The sequence below is a fragment of the Rhinoraja longicauda genome, chromosome 4 (assembly GCF_053455715.1).
Source record: "Rhinoraja longicauda isolate Sanriku21f chromosome 4, sRhiLon1.1, whole genome shotgun sequence".
Lineage (NCBI taxonomy): Eukaryota > Metazoa > Chordata > Chondrichthyes > Rajiformes > Arhynchobatidae > Rhinoraja > Rhinoraja longicauda.
In genome coordinates, this window is record NC_135956.1 from 69567 (window position 1) to 92411 (window position 22845).

Sequence of the window (22845 nt, forward strand, 5' to 3'; positions counted from 1 at the left end):
TCCGTTCCTGCTGCGGCCTACCATTGGCCAAACACCTGGAGCTGGCGGCCTCCAGCTGGGACCACCTGGGCTCTGGTTCGCAGAGCCCGCGGACCGGATTCACCATCTGCAGAGCTGGCTGCCTTCGGAGGTTGTGGTGGCGCTGTGGGAGCGGCTGCGACTCGTCTCCAGAGGCTACTTCGGCCGTGGGCTCGTCGGAAGCTCGCAGGCCCCTGGGTGGGGGCCGACATCGGGAGCTCCGGTAGCGGCAGCGTCTTCACCCGCCCCGAAACACGAGGCTTGGGTCGGCCCGCCGCGGACATTTCACCGTCCGGCACGGCCTAGAATAGGCCGCGGGATTTTTTTCTGCCCGGCGGGGGCCTCAATGTCGGGAGCCACGACCGCCCCGACCGCCCCGACGTGGCAAGTTCAACAGCCTGACCGCGGGAAAAGACGGCAGGGGAAGAGAAAAGACATTGTGGTCTTCCATCACAGTGAGGAGTGACTGGAAGAGACTCACTGTGATGGATGCTTCTTGCTTATTTTTATTGCTTATTTTTATTGGTCTTATTGTTGGACTGTGGGTAATCTTTCATTTCACTGCACATTTATGTGTATGTGACAAATAAATTGACTATTGACTATTGTCTATTGTCAAATAGTATAAGAAAATAACTGCAGATGCTGGTACAAATCGAAGGTATTTATTTACAAAATGCTGGAGTAACTCAGCAGGTCAGGCAGTATCTCGGGAGAGAAGGAATGGGTGACGTTTCGGGTCGAGACCCTTCTTCAGACTGTCTATTGTCAATGTTCATACTGCTGGGCTGCAAGCTGACCAAGCGAAATATGAGGTGCTGTTCCTCCAATTTCCGGTGGGCCTCACTATGGCACTGGTGGAGGAGGCCCATGAGAGAAAGGTCAGAATGGGAGTGGGAGGGGGAGTTGAAGTGCTCAGCCACCGGGAGATCAGGTTGGTTAAGGCGGACTGAGCGAAGGGGTTGAGCGAAACGATCGCCGAGCCTGCGTTTGGTTTCGCCAATGTAAAGAAGTTGACATCTAGAGCAGCGGATACAATAGATGAGGTTGGAAGAGGTGCAGGTGAACCTCTGTCTCACCTGGAGAGACTGTTTGGGTCCTTGGATGGAGTTGAGGGGTGAGGTAAAGGGACAGGTGTTGCATCTCCTGCGGTTGCAGGGGAAAGTACCCGGGGATGGGGTGGTTTGGGTTGGAAGGGACGAGTGGACCAGGGAGTTACGGAGGGAACGGTCTCTGCGGAACGCAGAAAGGGGAGGGGATGGGAAGATGTGGCCAGTAGTGGGGTCCCGTTGTAGGTGACGGAAATGTTGGAGGATGATTTGTTGGATACACTGGCTGATGGGGTGGAATGTGAGAACGAGGGGGATTCTGTCTTTGTTATGAATGGGGGGAGGGGGAGCAAGAGCGGAGCTGCGGGATGTAGAAGAGGCCCTAGTGACAGCCTCATCTATAATGGAAGAGGGGAAGCCCCGTTTCCTGAAGAATGAGGACATCTCTGATGCCCTAGTGTGAAACACCTCATCCCGGGCGCAGATGCGGCGTAGACGGAGGAATTGGGAGTAGGGGATAGACTTTTTGCAGGAGACAGGGTGGGAAGAAGTGTAGTCCAGATAGCTGTGTGATCAGTGGGTTTATAGTAGATGTCAGTCACTAGTCTGTCTCCTGTGATGGAGATGGTGAGGTCCAGAAACGGGAGGGAGATGTCGGAGATAATCCAAGTATATTTAAGAGCAGGATGGAAATTGGAAGTGAAGTGTATGAAGTCAGTGAGTTCTGCATGGGTGCAAGAGGTAGCACCAATGCAGTCGTCAATGTAGCGGAGGTAGAGTTCGGGGATGGGGCCGGTGTACGTCTGGAACAGGGATTGTTCGACGTACCCGACAAAGAGGCAGGCGTAGCTAGGGCCCATGCGAGTGCCCATAGCTACGCCTCTAGTTTGGAGGAAATGGGAGGAGTCAAAGGAGAAGTTGTTAAGGGTAAGAACCAGCTCTGCTAGGAGGAGGAGAGTGTTAGTAGATGGTGATTGGCTGGTTCTACGGTCGAGGAAGAAATGGAGGGCTTCACCTCCTCCAACCTCATCTACTGTATCCACTGCTCTAGATGTCAACTTCTTTACATCGGCGAAACCAAACGTAGGCTCGGCGATCATTTCGCTCAACACCTTCACTCAGTCCGCCTTAACCAACCTGATCTCCCGGTGGCTGAGCACTTCAACTCCTCCTCCCAATCTCAGTCTGACCTTTCTGTCATGGGCTTCCTCCAGTGCCATAGTGAGGCCCACCGGAAATTAGAGGAACAGCACCATATTTCGCCTGGGCAGTTTGCAGCCCAGTGGTATGAACATTGACTTCTCCAACTTTAGATAGTTCCTCTGTCCCTCTCTTCCCCTCCCCTTCCCAGTTCATCCTCTATCTTCCTGTCTCCACCTATATCCTTCCTTTGTCCCGCCCCCCTGACATCAGTCTGAAGAAGGGTCTCGACCCGAAACGTCACCCATTCCTTCTCTCCTGAGATGCTGCCTGACCTGTTGAGTTACTAAAGCACTTTGTGAAATAAATTGCCATTACATTGCATCATTTAATACAACCAAGATGAAGGAGGAGGAAATATTACAATTTAGTTTTAAGTTCATAATCCAAGAGTTTTCAGACTATTTTTGGTCAGGTCTTATTGTGGTCAGCAGGAGTTCCAATTTCAGAATGCCTTCCATCATCTCCCAACAAGAAAAACATTCTTGTGTGTACCTCGTGTGTATTTATTTATTGTTGAAATCATTTAGAACGCAGAGGGAGTGAACTGAGAGTGAGAGCAATTTGTATTTGGTTGGCAAAATATAACAAAATGTTATTCCAGAGTTGAGGTATTTCATCCACATTCATAATAAAACGTCTAATTACATCCTACATCCCACTGTAAACCATGAAAGAAAAATCTGACACAAACATGCAAAGTGTCTAATATATTACTTATATTACTACAACACAACTCACATCATCAGGTCAAGCGCATTGCCAAGCACATACTAGATCCAGTGTTCAGAAAACTTTAAATATTCAAACAATGAGGCAGTTCTAAGCAAATTAAAGTTTATATAAACAAGGCAATCTTTTACTCCAGAAGAGTTGTGGTGTACTTTCCCTTCCTTCAGTTTCATATGACCTTCCCAAGCCACCTTGATTGCCAGCACAGTTCCAAATGATCACATGCTATTCAGAAGTTAACCTCCTCCATAACCTCCATCACTATGGTGCGCTGGCCAGTAAGGATAAGATTGCTGACAGTTCTATAGTCCACATGTAGAACGTTAAGGCCATTCACAGAAACGACAAATTGCCGAACCTACAAAAAATTGAAACAAATTACTTTTCACTTTAGTACTATATTTTTCAAAGGCAGAGCCATTTTCTAATTTCAGATGAAGGTAAATCTTTGATAATAAACTGTGTCTGTAGCAGCATCAGCTGGCATTTTATACCAATGTAACCCAAGGACATCCAGATTTACATGTCTCTCCAAACCTAAATAATGCTTGACCTCACCATCAGCCATATCCTCACAGATTCATTAACCCATTCCATATCCCCCTGCAGCTTCTCCGAATCCACCATGCATCCATCTCAAGTTGTTCCAACTTCAAGGAAGGATGTCTTGATCCAATTAAACAGAACCCCAGTGGTACCACACCTGGAAAATTGTGTGTAGGTCTAGGCTTCACAACCCAAGCAAATACTGGTAACAGAGAGAATGATGAATTACTAAACTTATTCCAGCGATGGGAGCTCAGTCACAGAAAGGATTGCTAGATTTCTGGATATTAAAGGAACCAAAGGTTAACACCACTAATGTCTAGTATTTTTGTACATGAGTGCTAGTTCTCTTTTTCTCCCTGTCTCAATCTGGTTGCTGTCCATTTCCCAGAGACTTTTTGTCTCAACTTCCATAAAATCTGACTGTATTTGTTTAATTGCTCTGCCATTTCCTTATCCCTTAATACAATTTTGTCCTGCCTTAATATGCAAGGGGCCCATATTGACCTGTGCTAACTTTTGCATCTAAGCTTATGCAGTCTGTGCTCTTCACAAGTTCACTCTTCCATTCTACTTCTCCTTCCTTTGTCAATGTTTTTTCTTTTGCTAAATTCAGAAACTTTCCCAAACCTTAGACTAATTGCTCTTGGCAAATGATAAAGCAGTGCACTAACTATCTAAATGTGCATCAATATCATGGGAAACCCACGTTAGTTTCTGAGAGACACCTGGCATTATCTGCTCAGTGTTGTGTGGGGTCAAAAGCATCCAAAACAAAATAGAGTAAAAGTTATGCAGCTTAGAAACTGATCCTTCCAGCCTGACTCGTCCATGCCGACCAATGGATCTTCCTGACCTAGTCCCATTTGACTTTATTTGCCATTATTATCACTCTAAAACTTCCCAATCCACATAGCAGTCCAAAGGTCTTTAAACATTGGAATTTTACATGCCTCCGGCAACACGTTCCTTCCTCGCACCACTTCAAAAGGCTTGCCCCTCAGATACCCTTCTAACCTTTCCCCTCTCACAGTGGATCTTTCCCCCTTAGTTTAGAGATACAGCACGGAAACAGGCCTTTCAGCCCACAGGCGATCCCCGTACATTAACACCATCCTACACCCATGAGGGACAATCTTTTACACTTACCAAGCCAATTAACCTACAAACCTGTACGTCTTTGGAGTGTGGGAGGAAACTGAAGATCTCGGAGAAAACCCATGCAGGTCACGGGGAGAACGTACAAACTCCGTACAGACAGCACCCATATTCGGGATCGAACCTGGGTCTCCGGCACTGCATTCGCTGTAAGGCAGCAACTCTACCGCTGCGCCAACATGACCGCCCTTACATACCATCAAGTTTTAGTCTGCCTGTCCTTCCGGGAATTTTTTTTTACAATCCATTTTATTTATGCCCCATCCTATCTATACTCCTCATGATTTTATAAACTTATAAAAGGATCACTCAACTACCTTTGCTCCAGGGATATCAGTCCCAGCCTATTCAGCCTTGTTATAACCCGAGCTCGCCACTTCCAGCAAAAACCTTGTGAATCTTTCCTCCATGCTCTGAAGCTTAATCACATCCCTCCTAGATTACAATAACCAGAACTGCACACAATACTTCAGGGGCAGTCTCGCCAATATCTTTAACAGATGGAACATGACATCGTAATTCTTGTACTCCATGCGCCGTTTAACAAAGGCAAATTTGCTATAAGCCTTCTTCACCATTTTATCTGCCTGTGTCGTCATTTTCAAGGAACTATGTATTTGTACCCCTGGTATTCTCTGTTTTACAGCACTCCTCAAACCCCAGTCATTCACTGTGTATATTCTGCAGTGGAGGCCAATTCACTGGATGAATTTAAAAGAGAGTTAGATAGAGCTCTAGGGGCTAGTGGAATCAAGGTGAATGGGGAGAAGGCAGGCACGGGTTACTAATTGTGGATGATCAGCCATGATCACAATGAATGGCAATGCTGGCTTGAAGGGCCGAATGGCCTCCTCCTGCACCTATTTTCTATGTTTCTATGCACAACGTTGTACTTGAACGAGTTATGTTCCATTTCCATTTCTTGGCACATTTTCCCAATCGATCTCGATCTTGCTGTAAACTTGGACAAAATTCCTCGCTGTCCACCACCTCACAAATTATAGCATCTTTCAGAGACTTTCTAATCAAGCCCTGCATTCTCATCCAAATTATGAACATATATTGTGAAGGTGACACAGTGGTGCAGGAGGTGGAGCTGCTGCCTCACACCGTCAGAGACCTATACTCGATCCTGACCTCAGGTGCTGTCTGTGTGGAGTTTGCACATTCTCTCTGTGACAATGTTAATTTCCTCTGGGTCCTCCAGTTTCCTCCCACATCCAAAAGATGTGGAGGTTAGTAGGTCTCTGTAAACGGCACAGTTGCGTAGCGGGAGAGCTACTGCCTTACAGCTCCAGAGACCCGGGTTCGATCCTGACTGCGGGTGCTTGTCTGTATGTTCTCCCACACTCCAAAAACATACAGGTTTTAGGTTAATTGGCTTGGTCTAAATGTAAAATTATCCCTAGTGTGTGTAGGATAGTGTTAATGTACGGAGATCGCTGGTCGGTGCGGACTCGGTGGGCTAAAGGGCCTGTTTCTGTGCTGTATCTCTAAACTAAATTAGCCCTGAATTTGTAGGGAATGAGGGATAACATAGAACTAGTGTGAACGGGTGATCGATGGAACACCACTGGTCACAGGCATCCAATCTGAAAAACCCTCCATTACACTAGTCTCTCATTCTTTTAGAGTTTTAACGTCCACTATTTGCTTGCAAATTACAGCAAGCAGTGTTATTATTAATCCCATCCATGCAATGTTCTTTGAACTGTGAAGATAGACTTTTTTCAGCTGGCTGTACATTTTTCATAAATTAGTTTGTATTTTTCAGAACCACTGCAACTCTAAAGCTGGTGGGAGGGTCACGTTTGCTTTGTCTGCCTTCAGAAATAAAGTGGGAAAAAAAGCTAGGAGTGTCCAAGGGCAAAATATGGAACAGTGAAAATTATGTTAATGTAGCATTTTATAGCTTGTTATTTGAATATCATGATATCCAACTTTAGTCCAATCGGCTAAACCTGCAAATCTACTGCTCGGATTTGATTGAAGGGATAAATTACAGGGCCAGTGAAACAGTGTAGTCTAGTGATTGAAAATCAGTTCACAGACAAGAATAAATAGGTCTTTTCCAGGGTGGCAGTTAGTGAGAAATGGAACAGTGCAGGATCAGTGCTTAGGTCAAAGCTATACGCAATGTTTGCACGAGGGTATCAAATGCAACATTTCTAAGTTTGTCATGAAATGCAAGTGAATGGAATTGGAAATTCTTTTCACAAGAGGTCAAGAGTCAAGAGTGTTTTATTGTCACATGTCCCAGATAGAACAATGAAATTCTTACTTGCAGCAGCACAACAGAATATGTAAACATCGTACACTGTAAACAATATAATAAATGAGAGAGAAAAAAAAGGTTCAGTGTGTGTATATGGTGTGCAGATGGTGAATTTCCAGACTTTTTCGAACCCAGAAGGTTGCAGGGGGTATTTAATGAGGATGTAGCTAAATATCAAGGAATTTAGTGCTATGTGGAACTTGCACAGAACAGTTGAGGCCTGGAACAGATCAGTTGTGATCATAATGAATAGTAGGCAAGCTTGAGCGGTCATACTCTGTCCTAGTTTGTCTAGAAACGTAGAAAATAGGTGCAGGAGGAGACCATTTGGCCCTTTGAGCCAGCACCGCCATTCATTGTGATCATGGCTGATCATCCACAATCAGTAACTTGTGCCTGCCTTCTCCCCATATCCCTTGATTCCACTAGCCCTTAGAGCTCTATCTAACTCTCTTTTAAATTCATGCAATGAATTGGCCTCCATTCCTTCTGTGGCAGAGAATTCCACAAATTCACAACTCTCTGGGTGAAAATGTTTCTTCTCACCTCAGTTTTAAATGGCCTCCCCTTTATTCTAAGATTGTGGCCCCTGGTTCTGGATTCCCCCAACATTGGGAACATTTTTCCTGCATCTAGCTGTGAGGAGGATACAAGGTGGCTTTAAGCCAATTTAAACAAGGTGAGCAAGTGGGCAAAGTTGCCACAGAAGGATGTAGAGGTCAAGTCAGTGGATGTATTTAAGGCAGAGATAGATAGATTTTTGATTAGTACAGGTGTTAGGGGTTATGGGGAGAATGCAAGAGAATGGGGTTAGGAGGGAGAGATAGATCAGCCATGATTGAATGGCGGAGTGGATTTGATGGGCCGAATGGCCTAATTCTACTCCTATCACTTATGACCTTATAAATGCATGGCTGTTGCAGTACAAGCAAGATAAAAGTGAAGTTAGTGACTTTGGTGGGAAAAATCAGAGTCAAGAGGACAAAAGATAAAAAGATTGGGCAATATTAATCTACAAGGATATGGGTACCCTTGCACACTAGTCACTGAGGGCAAGCATGTAATTGGGACACACAATTAAGGTGCCACATTTTGGCCTTCACTGCAAGAGGATTGAGTATGGTGTAAGCACATCTTCTTACAATTATGCAGAGCCTTGGTGAGAATGCACAGAGCACCATGCTCAGTTTTGTTCTCATTGCCCAAGACAGTATTTGCTCTCAAGGGAATGCAGCGAATGTTCATTGAATGTTCATTGCAGCGAATATTATTGGGACGGCGGGACAGCGGATGTGTAAAGATCAAGTCAACTCAACCTATACTCACTGGTGTTTAGAAAAACAATGTCATATCTTATCAAAAATACAAACTTTGATCAGGTTCGACTGGCTGGCTGCAGGGAAACATTTCCCCGAGCCAACCAATCTAGAACCAGGGATCACAGTCCCAGGAGACAAGGGTAAAACATCCAAGATGGAGATGATGAAAAGTTTCTTCAGTCAATTAATCTGTGAATTTCCCTGCCATAGATGGTTGTGCAGGCCAAATTGCTGTATATTTAAAGAGAATTTTTTAGATGCAAAAGGTATCAAGAGAAATTTGAGAAAGGAGGAATATATATTGAGGTTGAAAATAAACTATTATTGTATTGCATGGAAGAGCGAACTGCTAAGGGCCTTTGGCCTAATCCTATTGCTAGTGCTCTACATTTTCCAGTCTGGGATCATTTATCTGAATACCTGCAGAATCCTAAAAATTGCCAATGAATAAATGGGAATTATGTCAAAAGGTAATTCAGGGTAATTGTTTTGATGCTAATCTGCAACAAAAGTGTTCCATTCTTGGTTCTTCATCATCTTCATAACAAAACTATAAATGAGTTTGTATAGGGCCTTGTGTAATCCTTTTGCAGGATGAAGTTTAAAACAAATCCAACCGTAGCCAAACTTGGAATTCTCTGAAACTCTCAACATTTGGCAATCTGTACCTAGTGTGTTCCAGGAAAGAGATTACCTTCATTCCAGCTGCAGCGGCAGGACCGCTGGGATCCACGGCCTGAATATGGCATGGTTTATTTCCACGTACAACAAATCCCCAGCCAACTGCATCTCCAACAATCTGAAAAACAGCCGTTTTGTAAAAAAGACAATAAGTCCTGAACCAAAGGCAGGCTTTAAAGAAAAAGATGCACATTACTCAAACCAACATCTGCATTCCCAATGTTGGTTTTCCAAATTCACACAGTCACCACCTTTTTTGATGATCAAAGCAAACAAAATGTTTAAAACATGCCTCGAGAAACGCTCCTTAAGTTAGAGCTTAACATTTTGTGTAGGAAGCAACTGCAGATTTTTGTTTATAATAATAATAATAATAATATTCATTTATTGTCATTGCAACGAGTACAACGAAATTAAAAAATAGCCAATCCTGACGGTGCGTACAAACATATATGCAATAAATGCAAAAACAAATAAATACATAAATACAATTAAATACAATTATATTAAGTACAAGATTTTTTAACGGTGTTGCCTAGTGCAAAGGTAGTGTTCAGTTCTCGTATGGCCCTGGGGTAAAAACTGTTCTTAAGTCTGTTTGTTCGGGATTTGATCGACCTGAAACGTCGACCAGAGGGCAGATGAACAAACAGACGGTGGCCGGGGTGGGATGGATCTTTTATTATTTTGCCTGCTCTACTGAGGCAGCGTAGTCTGAACAGGTGCTCCAGGGAGGGCAGTGAAGATCGACACAAAATGTTGGAGTAACTCAAAGTAAGGCAGCATCTCTGGAGAGAAAGGATGGGTGTTGTTTCAGGTCGACAAAGTTCTTCAGAAAATTTAAAAATAAAATGTTGTCTTTTGTTCTACATGCATTGGAATCTTGAGATTTTGTCAACTGTAAAGTTAAATGCTTTGTACAATTGGAGAGTGCAATGATTACAGGCTAAAGTTGAAAGGAGCATTGCAATGTAATTTATATAACAGGACTTACTGTAAGAGTCTTCTTCATAAATGGTGCTCCAGGGGTGAGAAGTTCCTCTGTAGTTACTGGCCTCTTCAGCACTGAAATAAATAACGCAGAATTCAAATTCGGTGTCTTCAAAGAGAAACTGTTAACATTTCAGGTCAAAGACTGTGTCAGAACTTCGACACATTAACTCAAGGTTTATTTCTGCAGATACTGCCTGACCTGCTAAAGAGGATGACTTTTAGATCTTGTGGTAATATTCCTGCATTTTTGCTTTCTATTGAAGCAGATATCCAGGTTAAATTTCAGGTTTGAGCATATTATTAAAAATACATATTTTCAAATTGAAATTTGTCAAATGCATTTGCTTCTTATGTAATAGAAATAAGAATGTTTCCTCGATCCAAGGCTCCTGGTCTTTCCCCACAAACTCTTTCACAACTTCCTTTTTAAAAGTTTAATCTATTTTGTCCAAAAAAATATTGGATTCTAATTATGCAAACGGAATAACAAGGCATGCTATGAAATGCACAAAATGCAAAACACACAGACGCGCGGACAGACGCGCACACACACCCCTTAGTCCCTTTATGACCATCCTAAGGATCACCCAGGCTGACACCCAACACTCTGCAGAGTAGTGTGGCAATGTTAAAGGTGTCCTCATTTGAATGTTGCATTAAATCAAGCCCCTGGATTCTGCCTCTGATGGATGTAAAAAGAAACCATAGTTCACATGAACAGCAAGGAAGTTATCACCGACATCACCTGATATTTATGCCTCAACATACTTCTTAAAAATTAATTTGGTCATAATCATGCTGCTGCTTATGGAAGCTTCTTCCTGTGCTGTACTGTTGTGTTTTATGGTGTTCTGAGTGAAGCTTGCCCTGTGAAAATTCGTGGTTGTGTATTCTATGACTTCGTAGCAGCCACAAATAATAAATTATTTAATAAACTACAAAACACTTTGGACAGTCCTAACAGATATTAAAGGCATTAAGTACATATTCTTCTTTCCTCTCTTCCAATTTGCAGCATCTTGAGGAACTCGAAGCAAAGAGTAGGAGTAAACGGGTTCTTTTCAGAATGGCAGGCAGTGGCGAGTGGAGTGCCGCAAGGCTCGGTGTTGGGGCCGCAACTGTTTACCATATATATTAATGATTTGGAAGAGGGAATTAGAAGCAACACTAGCAAGTTTGCGGATGACACAAAGCTGGGAGGCAGTGTAAACTGTGAAGAGGATGTTAGGAGGTTGCAGGGTGACCTGGACAGGTTGAGTGAGTGGGCAGATGCGTGGCAGATGCAGTATAATATAGATAAATGTGAGGTTATCCACTTTGGTGGCAGAAACAAGGAGGTAGATTATTATCTCAATGGTGTCAGGTTAGGTAAGGGGGAGGTGCAGTGAGACCTGTGTGTCCTTGTACACCAGTCACTGAAAGTTGGCGTGCAGGTACAGCAGGCAGTGAAGAAAGCTAATGGAATGTTGGCCTTCATAACAATAGGATTTCAGTATAGGAGTAAAGAGGTTCTTCGGCAGTTGTATAGGGCCCTGGTAAGACCACATATGGAGTATTGTGTACAGTTTTGGTCTCCTAATTTGAGGAAGGACATCCTTGTAATTGAGGCAGTGCAGCGTAGGTTCACGAGATTGATCCCTAGGATGGCGGGACTGTCATATGAGGAAAGATTGAAAAGACTAGGCTTGTAATCACTGCAGTTTAGAAGGATGAGAGGGGATCTTAAAGAAACATATAAAATTATAAAAGGACTGGACAAGCTTGATGCAGGAAAAATGTTCCCAATGTTGGGCGAGTCCAGAACCGGGGCCAGTCTTAGAATAAAGGGGAGGCCATTTAAAACTGAGGTGAGAATAAACTTTTTCACCCAGAGAGTTGTGAATTTGTGGAATTCTCTGCCACAGAGGGCAGTGGAAGCCAAATCACTGGATGGATTTAAGAGAGAGTTAGGTAGAGCTCTAGGGGCTAGTGTAATCAAGGGATATGGGGAGAAGGCAGGCACGGGGTATTGATTGGGGACGATCAGCCATGATCATAATGAATGGCGGTGCTGGCTCGAAGGGCCGAATGGCCTCCTCCTCCACCTATTTTCTATTCTATTCTATTCTATTCTATTCTATAATTTGTTATGTTTCATAGACGTACGTCCTTACCTGATTTTGGATTAGACAAGACAGGGGGGCTGCTGTTGGGGGTAGGGCTACTGCTGTAGTAACCACTGCTGCTGCAATTGCTGCTCATACTACATCGCCGGACTGCTGAGACAATCTTCATATCCTTTGTCGGGCTCACTATACAAGCAGAGCAAAGGTCAATTCAATCAGTGCAGCCAAACCAAGTTCATCTGTATGGTAGATTTCCAAATATATTTTCACTGTAATCATTACTTTTACATGGTAAAATGATATTCAAGAACATTAGAACTCCTTTGGAAACTTCAGTGCACATCATGGCCAAGAAAGCTATCCAATCATCCCTGCTATATATGTGCGTGAGTACATTTCATAAGGTCAGAAGTGATAGGAGCAGAATTAGGCAATTCAATCATGGTTGATATATCTCTCCCTCCTAACCAAATGTTCCTGCCTTCTCCCCATAACCCCTGACACCAGTACTTATCAATAATCTATCTATCTCTGCCTTAAAAATATCCATTGACTTGGCCTCCACAGCCTTCTGTGGCAATGAATGTTCTTTAATTCTGAGGCAATGACTTTTGGTCCTAGACTTTCCCACCAGTCGAAATATCCTCTCCACATCCACTCTATACAGGCCTTTCACTATTCAGTAAGTTTCATTGAGGTCCCTCCTCATCCTTCTAAACTCCAGTTAGTAGAGGCCCAGTGCCGTCGCACACTCATCATATGCTAACCCACTCATTCCTGGACTTGAACAAGAGTTGGTAAGTTCAACGATGATAATCCTCGTTCAAATAGCCATCTGATTCTCCGTGTGTAATAGAAATTGCTGCCTTGGGATGAGTAATCATCGGGCCACCAATATGCATTTAATCATTGCCCACAACAGAAGAATGCAATGAAGAGTAAGGAATGCAGCAGTAGAATTCCAGGGAGCAGTCGCCATTCATTGACACAATGCTGGATAATGACCAAGAGTAGACACAGGAGATTTCACACATTTTCCGCGACCTGGAAACAGTGAAGGGAAAAAAACCTAGGGAATTGTAGCAGATGTCCACTTGGGTGGGCAGACATTGGCATTAGTTGGGTTGGGGCTAGGAATATTGGAAAATTGACAAGATCATAGAATCACTACAACAAGGTGGACAATTCCCCATCAATCTCTGCCACCCCCTCCTTCAGCAATCATCTCAATCTCATTTGCCCCAAGTCTAAGTTATTAATCAACAAAGCAGAACAAGTGTTCTCTGCGCTGACATTTGGATAACATCAACTGTTCAACATTGGGGTCTAGCAGACCCCAATCAGAGGATAGGGGACAAATCATCCTCTGGGATAATCCTCAACACTGGTACTCCACAGGATGCGTTCTCAGCCCCCTTCTTTACTCCTTGTACACCCACAACTGTGCGGCCATGTACACATCTAATTCCATTTACAAATTTGCAGACAACACCACCATTGTGGGCCAGATATCAAATAATGATGAGACGGAGTACAGGGAGGTGATTGAGAACCTCATGTCCTGGTGTCGAGACAACAACCTTTCTCTCAATGTCACCAAGACAAAGGAGATAGTGATCAACTTCAGGAAGTGAAGCGGTACACATATCCCAATTTGCATTGACGGCGCTGAAGTAGAGATGGTTGAAAACTTCAAATGGCAAGGTGTCAATATCACCAACAATCTTCTCCTGGACCACCTATACTGAAGCAATGACCAAGAAAGCACACCAACACCTCTACTTCCTTAGAAGGCTGAGGAAGTTCGGCATGTCTCCAAAAACTCTCACCAACTTCTACCGATGCACCGTAGAAAACATTTTATCGGGATGCAACAGCATTGTTTGGGAACAACAGCATTTTATCGGGATGCAACAGCATTGTTTGGGAACAACAGCATTTTATCGGGATGCAACAGCATTGTTTGGGAACAACAGCATTTTATCGGGATGCAACAGCATTGTTTGGGAACAACAGCATTTTATCGGGATGCAACAGCATTGTTTGGGAACAACAGCATTTTATCGGGATGCAACAGCATTGTTTGGGAACAACAGCATTTTATCGGGATGCAACAGCATTGTTTGGGAACAACAGCATTTTATCGGGATGCATCAGCATTGTTTGGGAACAACAGCATTTTATCGGGATGCAACAGCATTGTTTGGGAACAACTGGGAAAATCAGGTTGGAAATGGACCCCAGGAAAGAGAGTTTGTAGAGTGCCTTCGAGATGGATTCTTAGAACAGCTTGTACTGGAGCCTACCAGGGAGTCAAAGTCAAAGTCAAAGTCAGTTTTATTGTCAATCCTCAGCCAGTTTACACAGACAGAAAATCGAAATACCGTTTCCCACAATCCCGAGGAACAAAGTGCATAAAACTAAGTTAAAATTAAAAAGGCACAGCAAACAACAATCAACATAAAATATAAAATATAAAATATAGTCACTTCAAATGCGTTAAAAAATTTTTTTTAAAGTGTCTGGTGCTGGATGTGCGTGTGTGTGGGGTGTTAAAGTCCAGGTCCAATAGGGGCAGGGGAGAGAGGAGGAAGGGAGGGGAGAGAGTTCAGCATCCTGACAGCCTGGTGGAAAAAACTGTTCTTTAGTCGGGTGGTGCTTGACCTCAGGCTGCGAAACCTTCTCCCTGAAGGCAGGAGGGTGAAGAGGCTGTTGGAGGGGTGGAAGGGGTCACCCACAATGCTCAATGCTTTGCGGGTGAGGCGGGTGGTGTAAAGGACCAGGAGTGTTGGGAGTGAGGCGCCAGTGATCCTCTCAGCAGTGTTCACTATGCGCTGCAGGGTCTTGCGGCTGGAGGCTGTGCAGCTTCCGAACCACACAGTGATGCAGCTGCTGAGGATGCTCTCGATGGCGCCTCGGTAAAAAGTGTACATGATGGGTGTGGGGGCTCCCGCTCTCTTCAGTTTGCGGAGGAAGTAGAGGCGCTGCTGGGCTTTCTTGGCGATGGACGTGATGTTGTTGCTCCAGGAGAGATCCTCGGTGATGTTCACCCCCAGGAATTTGGCGCTGCTCACCTGCTCCACAGCAGCACCATTGATGGTCAGTGGGTGGGGGTGTTGGGTGTGCGTTCTCCTGAAGTCGACAACAATCTCCTTTGTTTTCTCCACATTCAGGAAGAGATTGTTGTCTGTGCACCACGCGGCCAGCTGGTCCACCTCCTTCCTGTAGTGGGTCTCGTCGTTGTTGCTGATGAGACCCACCACTGTTGTGTCATCCGCAAACTTGACGAAGTGGTTGGAGCTGTAGGTGGGTGTGCAGTCGTGGGTCAGCAAGGTGAAGAGCAGGGGGCTTAGCACACATCCTTGTGGGGCACCCGTACTCAGCGTGATGGTGTCCGATGTGTTGCTGCCGACCCGTACGGACTGGGGTCTGGCAGTGAGGAAGTCCAGCAGCCAGTTGCAGAGAAGGGGGCTGAAGCCCAGATTTGTTAGTTTACAAACCAGCTGCTGGGGGATGATGGTGTTAAATGCTGAGCTAAAGTCTATGAACAGCATCCTAACATATGAGTTTTTAGTGTCCAAGTGGGTGAGGGCTGGGTGTAGAGCAGAGGAGATGGCATCCTCAGTGGACCGCTTAGCTCGATATGCAAACTGAAACGGGTCCAGGGAGGGGGGGAGGTTGGATCTGATCTGCTTCATGACCAGCCTCTCGAAGCACTTCATGATGGTTGAAGTCAGCGCTACAGGGCGGTAGTCGTTGAAGCAGGATGGAGAAGACTTCTTGGGCACAGGTATGATGGTGGTTTCTTTGAAGCACAAGGGAACAACAGCCTGGCTCAGGGAGATGTTGAAGATGTCTGTGAGGACATCTGTGAGCTCAGCTGCGCAGTCTTTTAGCACACGACCAGGAATGTTGTCAGGTCCAGAAGCTTTCCGGGTGTTAATCCTTAGCAGTGTGCTCCTCACACTGCCTGGAGACAGACAAATAGCCTGGTCGTTGGGGGGGGGGAGTTGTTTTCTGCGCAGGTGTGTTGCTCTGTGCTTCAAAGCGTGCGAAGAAGCCGTTGAGGTCGTTCAAGAGAGAGGTGTCACTGTCACAGGTCTGTGGTAAGGGTTTGTAGTCCGTGATAGTCCTAATACCCTTCCACAGGCTCCGTGTGTCTCTGCTGTCACTGAAGTGGGCTGTGATGCGCCGGGTGTAGTGTTGTTTGGCTTTCCTGATGCCACTGGAAAGGTTGGCCCTGGCTGCTCTGAGACCGGCTGGATTGCCCTCTCTGAAGGCAGCGTTGCGGACCCTCAGCAGCCCATGGACCTCCCCTGTCAGCCATGGCTTCTGGTTAGCCCGGATGGTGATGGCTCTGGTGTGGGTCACATCGTCAATGCATTTGGTGATGTAGCCTGTAACTGTCTCTGTGTATTCCTGAATGTTGGTTGTGTTGTTGTATGTTGCTGCCTGCTTGAACATGTCCCAGTCTGTAGTCTCAAAGCAGTTTTGGAGTGCAGCTGTGCTATCCTCTGACCACACACGTACCTCTTTTAAAACCGGTTTGGTGACTTTCACCCGGGGTCTGTATGCCGGTTTCAGCAGAACGGTGAGGTGATCAGAGAGGCCGATGTGGGGGAGGGGGGAAGCCTTGTATGCTCCTTTGATGGTCGTGTAGACAAGGTCCAAGGTGTTGTTTTCTCGTGTTGGGAAATCAACATGCTGGTATACTTTGGGCATGACAGTTTTTAGGTTAGCATGGTTGAAGTCCCCAGCTACGATGAGAAAGCCATCTGGGTGTGCTGTCTGCTGCTCAGAGATGGCCCGGTACAGTTCGCAGAGTGCCTCCTCTCTGTCCTTGTTGTTGGAACTGGGAGGGATGTAAACAGCGACTAACAGGATAGCTGTTAGCTCCCTCGGGAGGTAGAAAGGTCGGCACTTCACAACCATAAACTCCGCCAGCGGTGAACAGTGTTTGTAGACCAACACAGCGTCCCGACACCAAGCATCACTGATGTAAACAATCACACCGCCGCCGCGAGTCTTCCCCCCGCTAACCGTAGCTCTGTCCGATCGGTAGCATGTTAGCCGGTCGAGCTGAACAGCGGAGTCCGGGATGTTGTCATTAAGCCATGTTTCCGTAAAAACGTAAACACAGCATTCCCTCACCTCACGCTGGGTCGACCGGAGAAGTCTTATAGTGTCCATTTTATTGTCCAGTGAGCGTACATTAGCCATTAGCATGCTCGGAATAGCCGGTCTGTGTGGGCTAGCCGCTAGCCTAGCCCGGATGCCTCCGCGCTTACCCCTCTTCTGCTTCCTCTCACACCGCCTGCGGCGTCTCCTTTCCAGCCGGGGGGCAGCACTCGAGGCCGAGGTCGAGGCCAGGCAGAGTATTCTGAGGCCGCTAAGTTCCTCTGCAAGCGTAGCGTCCAGTGTTGATGATGTTGTTTTCTTGTCCAGCAAGAACTCACGACTATACTGTCTACTGCTGACTGTCCAGAGTTGTTGAAGTGACAACCATGACGAACTTGAAAAAACATTAAAAACACTCGAAAAATCGGGAGAGTGTGGGGCCGCTGCGTCTGCACGCGCCGCCATTAAGGCAATTCTGGATTTAGTGTTGTGTAATGATCCTGATCTGATAAGGGGACTAGAGGTAAAAGAGCCATTAGGAGGCAGTGATCACAACATGATAAGTTTTACTCTGCAAATGGAAAGGCAGAAGGGAAAATCGGAAGTGTCGGTATTACAGTATAGCAAAGGGGATTACAGAGGCATGAGGCAGGAGCTGGCCAAAATTGATTGGAAGGAGGCCCTAGCAGGGAAGACGGTAGAACAGCAATGGCAGGTATTCCTGGGAATAATGCAGAGGTTGCAGGATCAATTTATTCCAAAGAGGTGGAAAGACTCTAAGGGGAGTAAGAGACACCTGTGGCTAACAAGGGAAGTCAGGGACAGCATAAAAATGAAGGAGAGGAAGCATAACATAGCAAAGAAGAGTGGGAAGACAGAGGATTGGGACTCTTTTAAAGAGCAACAAAAGTTAACTAAAAAGGCAATACGGGGAGAAAAGATGAGGTGCGAGGGTAAACTAGCCAATAATATAAAGGAGGATAGCAAAAGTTTTTTTTAGGTACGTGAAGAGGAAAAAAATAGTCAAGGCAAATGTGGGTCCCTTGAAGACAGAAGCAGGGGAATTTATTATGGGGAACAAAGAAATGGCAGACGAGTTAAACCGTTACTTTGGATCTGTCTTCACTGAGGAAGATACACACAATCTCCCAAATGTTCTAGGGGCCGGAGAATCTAGGGTGATGGAGGAACTGAAGGAAATCCACATTAGGCAGGAAATGGTTTTGGGTAGACTGATGGGACTGAAGGCTGATAAATCTCCAGGGCCTGATGGTCTGCATCCCAGAGTACTTAAGGAGGTGGCTCTAGAAATAGTGGAAGCATTGGAGATCATTTTTCAATGTTCTATAGATTCAGGATCAGTTCCTGTGGATTGGAGGATAGCAAATGTTATCCCACTTTTTAAGAAAGGAGGGAGAGAGAAAACGGGTAATTATAGACCAGTTAGTCTGACATCAGTGGTGGGGAAGATGCTGGAGTCAATTATAAAAGACGAAGTTGCTGAGCATTTGGATAGCAGTAACGGGATCATTCCGAGTCAGCATGGATTTACGAAGGGGAAATCATGCTTGACAAATCTACTGGAATTTTTTGAGGATGTAACTAGGAAAATTGACAAGGGAGAGTCAGTGGATGTGGTGTACCTCGACTTTCAGAAAGCCTTCGACAAGGTCCCACATAGGAGATTAGTGGGCAAAATTAGGGCACATGGTATTGGGGGTAGGGTACTGACATGGATAGAAAATTGGTTGACAGACAGAAAGCAAAGAGTGGGGATAAATGGGTCCCTTTCGGAATGGCAGGCAGTGACCAGTGGGGTACCGCAAGGTTCGGTGCTGGGACCCCAGCTATTTACGATATACATTAATGACTTAGACGAAGGGATTAAAAGTACCATTAGCAAATTTGCAGATGATACTAAGTTGGGGGGTAGTGTGAATTGTGAGGAAGATGCAATAAGGCTGCAGGGTGACTTGGACAGGTTGTGTGAGTGGGCGGATACATGGCAGATGCAGTTTAATGTAGATAAGTGTGAGGTTATTCACTTTGGAAGTAAGAATAGAAAGGCAGATTATTATCTGAATGGTGTCAAGTTAGGAGGAGGGGGAGTTCAACGAGATCTGGGTGTCCTAGTGCATAAGTCAATGAAAGGAAGCATGCAGGTTCAGCAGGCAGTGAAGAAAGCCAATGGAATGTTGGCCTTCGTAACAAGAGGAGTTGAGTATAGGAGCAAAGAGGTCCTTCTACAGTTGTACCGGGCCCTGGTGAGACCGCACCTGGAGTACTGTGTGCAGTTTTGGTCTCCAAATTTGAGGAAGGATATTCTTGCTATGGAGGGCGTGCAGCGTAGGTTCACTAGGTTAATTCCCGGAATGGCGGGACTGTCGTATGTTGAAAGGCTGGAGCGATTGGGCTTGTATACACTGGAATTTAGAAGGATGAGGCGGGATCTTATTGAAACATATAAGATAATTAGGGGATTGGACACATTAGAGGCAGATAATATGTTCCCAATGTTGGGGGAGTCCAGAACAAGGGGCCACAGTTTGAGAATAAGGGGTAGGCCATTTAGAACGGAGATGAGGAAGAACTTTTTCAGTCAGAGGGTGGTGAAGGTGTGGAATTCTCTGCCTCAGAAGGCAGTGGAGGCCAGTTCGCTGGATGCTTTCAAGAGAGAGCTGGATAGAGCTCTTAAGGATAGCGGAGTGAGGGGGTATGGGGAGAAGGCAGGAACGGGGTACTGATTGAGAGTGATCAGCCATGATCGCATTGAATGGCGGTGCTGGCTCGAAGGGCTGAATGGCCTACTCCTGCACCTATTGTCTATTGTCTATTGTCTAACTCCACCCAAGACCGCAAGAAATTGCAGAGAATTGTGGATGCAGCCCAGACCATCATACAAACCCTTCCATTGACTCCATCTACACCTCACGCTGCCTCGGCAAGGCCAGCAGCATCATCAAGGACGAGTCACACACCGCCACTCCCTCATCTCCCCTCTCCCATGGGGCAAACGGTACAGAAGTGTGAAAACGCACACCAGATTCAGGGACAGTTTCTTCCCAGCTGTTATCAGGCAACAGAATCATCCTACCACATCCAAAGAGCAGTCCTGGACTACTATCTACCTCTTTGATGACCCTCGGACTGTCTTTGATTAGACTTTACCTTGCACTAAACATAATTTACGTTATTTCCTTTATCATGTATCTGTACACAATGGATGGCTCGATTGCAATCATGTATTGTCTTTCTGCTGGCTGGTTGGCACACAACAGCTTTTCACTGTACCTTGGTACACGTGACAATAAACTAAACTCAGCTAAAGAAATAACTGCTACCGTTATATTTTTTTCCTAAAACAGACCCTTTAATTACTTCAGATATAATTCCATCCAGCCAGACTTTTATGTGGGACTTTCTAAAAACCCTTTTAAAATCCATGTAGTTAGCAGCTACTGCATGACCTTTCAATTGATACAGCAAAAAAAATTACACAATTTTCTTTTAGTAAATAATAACAGCAAATCTTGAAAAAATGCTGAAATGTTAACCCTGCTTCCCTCTCCACAAATGCAACCTGATCTGCTGTGCACTGAAAACATCTTTATTTCACATTTCCAGTATCGGTTGCTTTGGTAATTTGCCACCTGATGGCATGAATGTTGAAATTTCCAATTTCCTCTGCTCTTCTTTCATCTTATTCTACCCAGGTCCTTACACATGCAGCTTAGCCATCAACCAATTTATTTCCCAGCCCGCACCTATTCAATCTGCCCATCACCAGCACGCTACTCATCTATTCCCAATATTTGTTTTCATGCGTCATCTTGCACTCCTATAAGAATCCATCAGCTGTAGCCCTTTGTTGCCTCTATTTATCACCTCCCAAACTCAGTTGCCATTTCCACCCTTCCCTCCCTCACACAACTCTTATCTGCAAATTAATCCTTCTTCAACTGAATCCATCAATTCTCACATTGATCTCCCGTTTTCACACCTTACCCTTCCATATATCTCGTTTCCCTCTCCCCCGACTCTGTCTGAAGAAGGGTCTCGACCCGAAATGTCCTTCTATCCAGAGATGCTGCCTGTCCTGCTGAGTTGCTCCACCATTTTGTGTCTATCCACCCATCACTTGCCAGCTCTTGCCACTTTATACTGGTCATCTCCCTTCTACTCCCAGTTCAGAGGAAGAGTCTGGACAGTCAATCTTCCATTTCCCTCCACAGATGGTGCTGACCCACCGAGTTGATCTGTGTAGATCAACCATTAGATCTGTTTGTTGATCTGCCGATTTTTGCTTTGCAGTCCTTTGCCTATCCTTTGTCAACCACAGAGGTCTCCATTTTTGAAATGTTTTCTCTGATTGCTGTATCTCACAACCAACCCACAACTATGATTGGCCTGTGGTTGCCTGGCAAGTCCTTGCACCATGCTTTGAACAAATGTACCATTTCCCGGATTCTGTCACTTCCCCTGTGGTAAAGGAACACTGTAAAATTAAGGCTAGCTCTTCTTCAACTTCCACTCCTGAAGCAACCTGGAATGCATTCCTTCCACTTATTTACTTTAAGCACAGCCAACTTTCTCATTACTCCTTTAAAGTTTCATTCCATCCATTACTACAGGGAGGAAGCAGAGATAATCATAGAGTGAAACAGTGTGGAAACAGGCCCTTCGGCTCAACTTGCCCACACCGGCCAACAATGTACCAGCTACACTAGTCCCACCTGCCCCCATTTGGTCCACACCCCTCCAAACCTGCCCTATTCATGTACCTATCAATTTCTTGTGTTGGGATAGTCCCTGCCTCAACCAGCTCCTCTGGCAGCTTGTTCCATACACTCACCACCCTTTGTGTGAAAATGTTACACCTCAGAATCCTATTAAATCTTTTCCTCTTCACCTTAAATTTATGTCCTCTGGTCCTAGATTCACGTACTCTGGGCAAGTGTGTATCTACCCGATCTATTCCTCTCATGATCTTATACACCTCTATAAGATCACCCCTCATCCTCCTGCGCTCTCAGGAATAAAGTCCTAGTCGACTCAAATTCACCCTATTAGCTCAGACCCTCTAGCCCTGGCAACATCCTTGTAAATTTCTGTACCCTTTCTAGCTTGATAACATCGTTGCTATAACAAGGTACCCAGCACTGAACACAATACTCTAAATGCGGCCTCACCAACGTCTTATACAACTGCAACATGACCTCCCAACTTCTATACTCAAGACTCTGACTGATGAAGGCCAATGTGCCAAACACCTTTTTGACCACCCTGCGACTCCACCTTCAAGGAACCATGTACCTGCACTCCTAGATCGCTCTGCTCCACACACTCCCTAGAGCCCCACCATTCACAAAATACATTGATGTTCATTACTTCAAATTTCTCCTTTAAAACACCCAGGAATCTTCACAGCAGCTATCCAGATAACCTTTTCTAGTCTACAGCAGCTGAGATACTGGAAAGAAACTAGCGTTAAATTTGTATGGTGCCACTGGAAGTACAGAATTGCTAATTCCGTAAGCCTTTATACTAGAAAAGAGGGCCCGTTGGGCCCGTCCCCACACCCCCCATTCTCTCCTCCCCCAGCCCCACTCTTACTCTCCAAGTGTGCCCGTTGTGCCCGTCCTCCTGATCTG

General features: G+C 45.3%; 1 protein-coding gene across 1 annotated transcript in view; it reads right to left on the reverse strand.

The window, feature by feature from the left end:
• Positions 1–2517: 2517 nt before the first annotated feature.
• Positions 2518–22845, reverse strand: part of deptor (DEP domain containing MTOR-interacting protein) — a 190803-nt gene continuing 170475 nt past the window's right edge. The window contains exons 7-10 of the mRNA XM_078397116.1: positions 12125–12262; positions 9973–10043; positions 8992–9096; positions 2518–3357 (exon numbers count right to left, since the gene is read on the reverse strand). Of these exons, the coding sequence (XP_078253242.1) occupies positions 3229–3357; positions 8992–9096; positions 9973–10043; positions 12125–12262 (443 nt within the window). The 3' untranslated portion in view covers positions 2518–3228. The remainder of the gene's footprint in view (positions 3358–8991; positions 9097–9972; positions 10044–12124; positions 12263–22845) is intronic.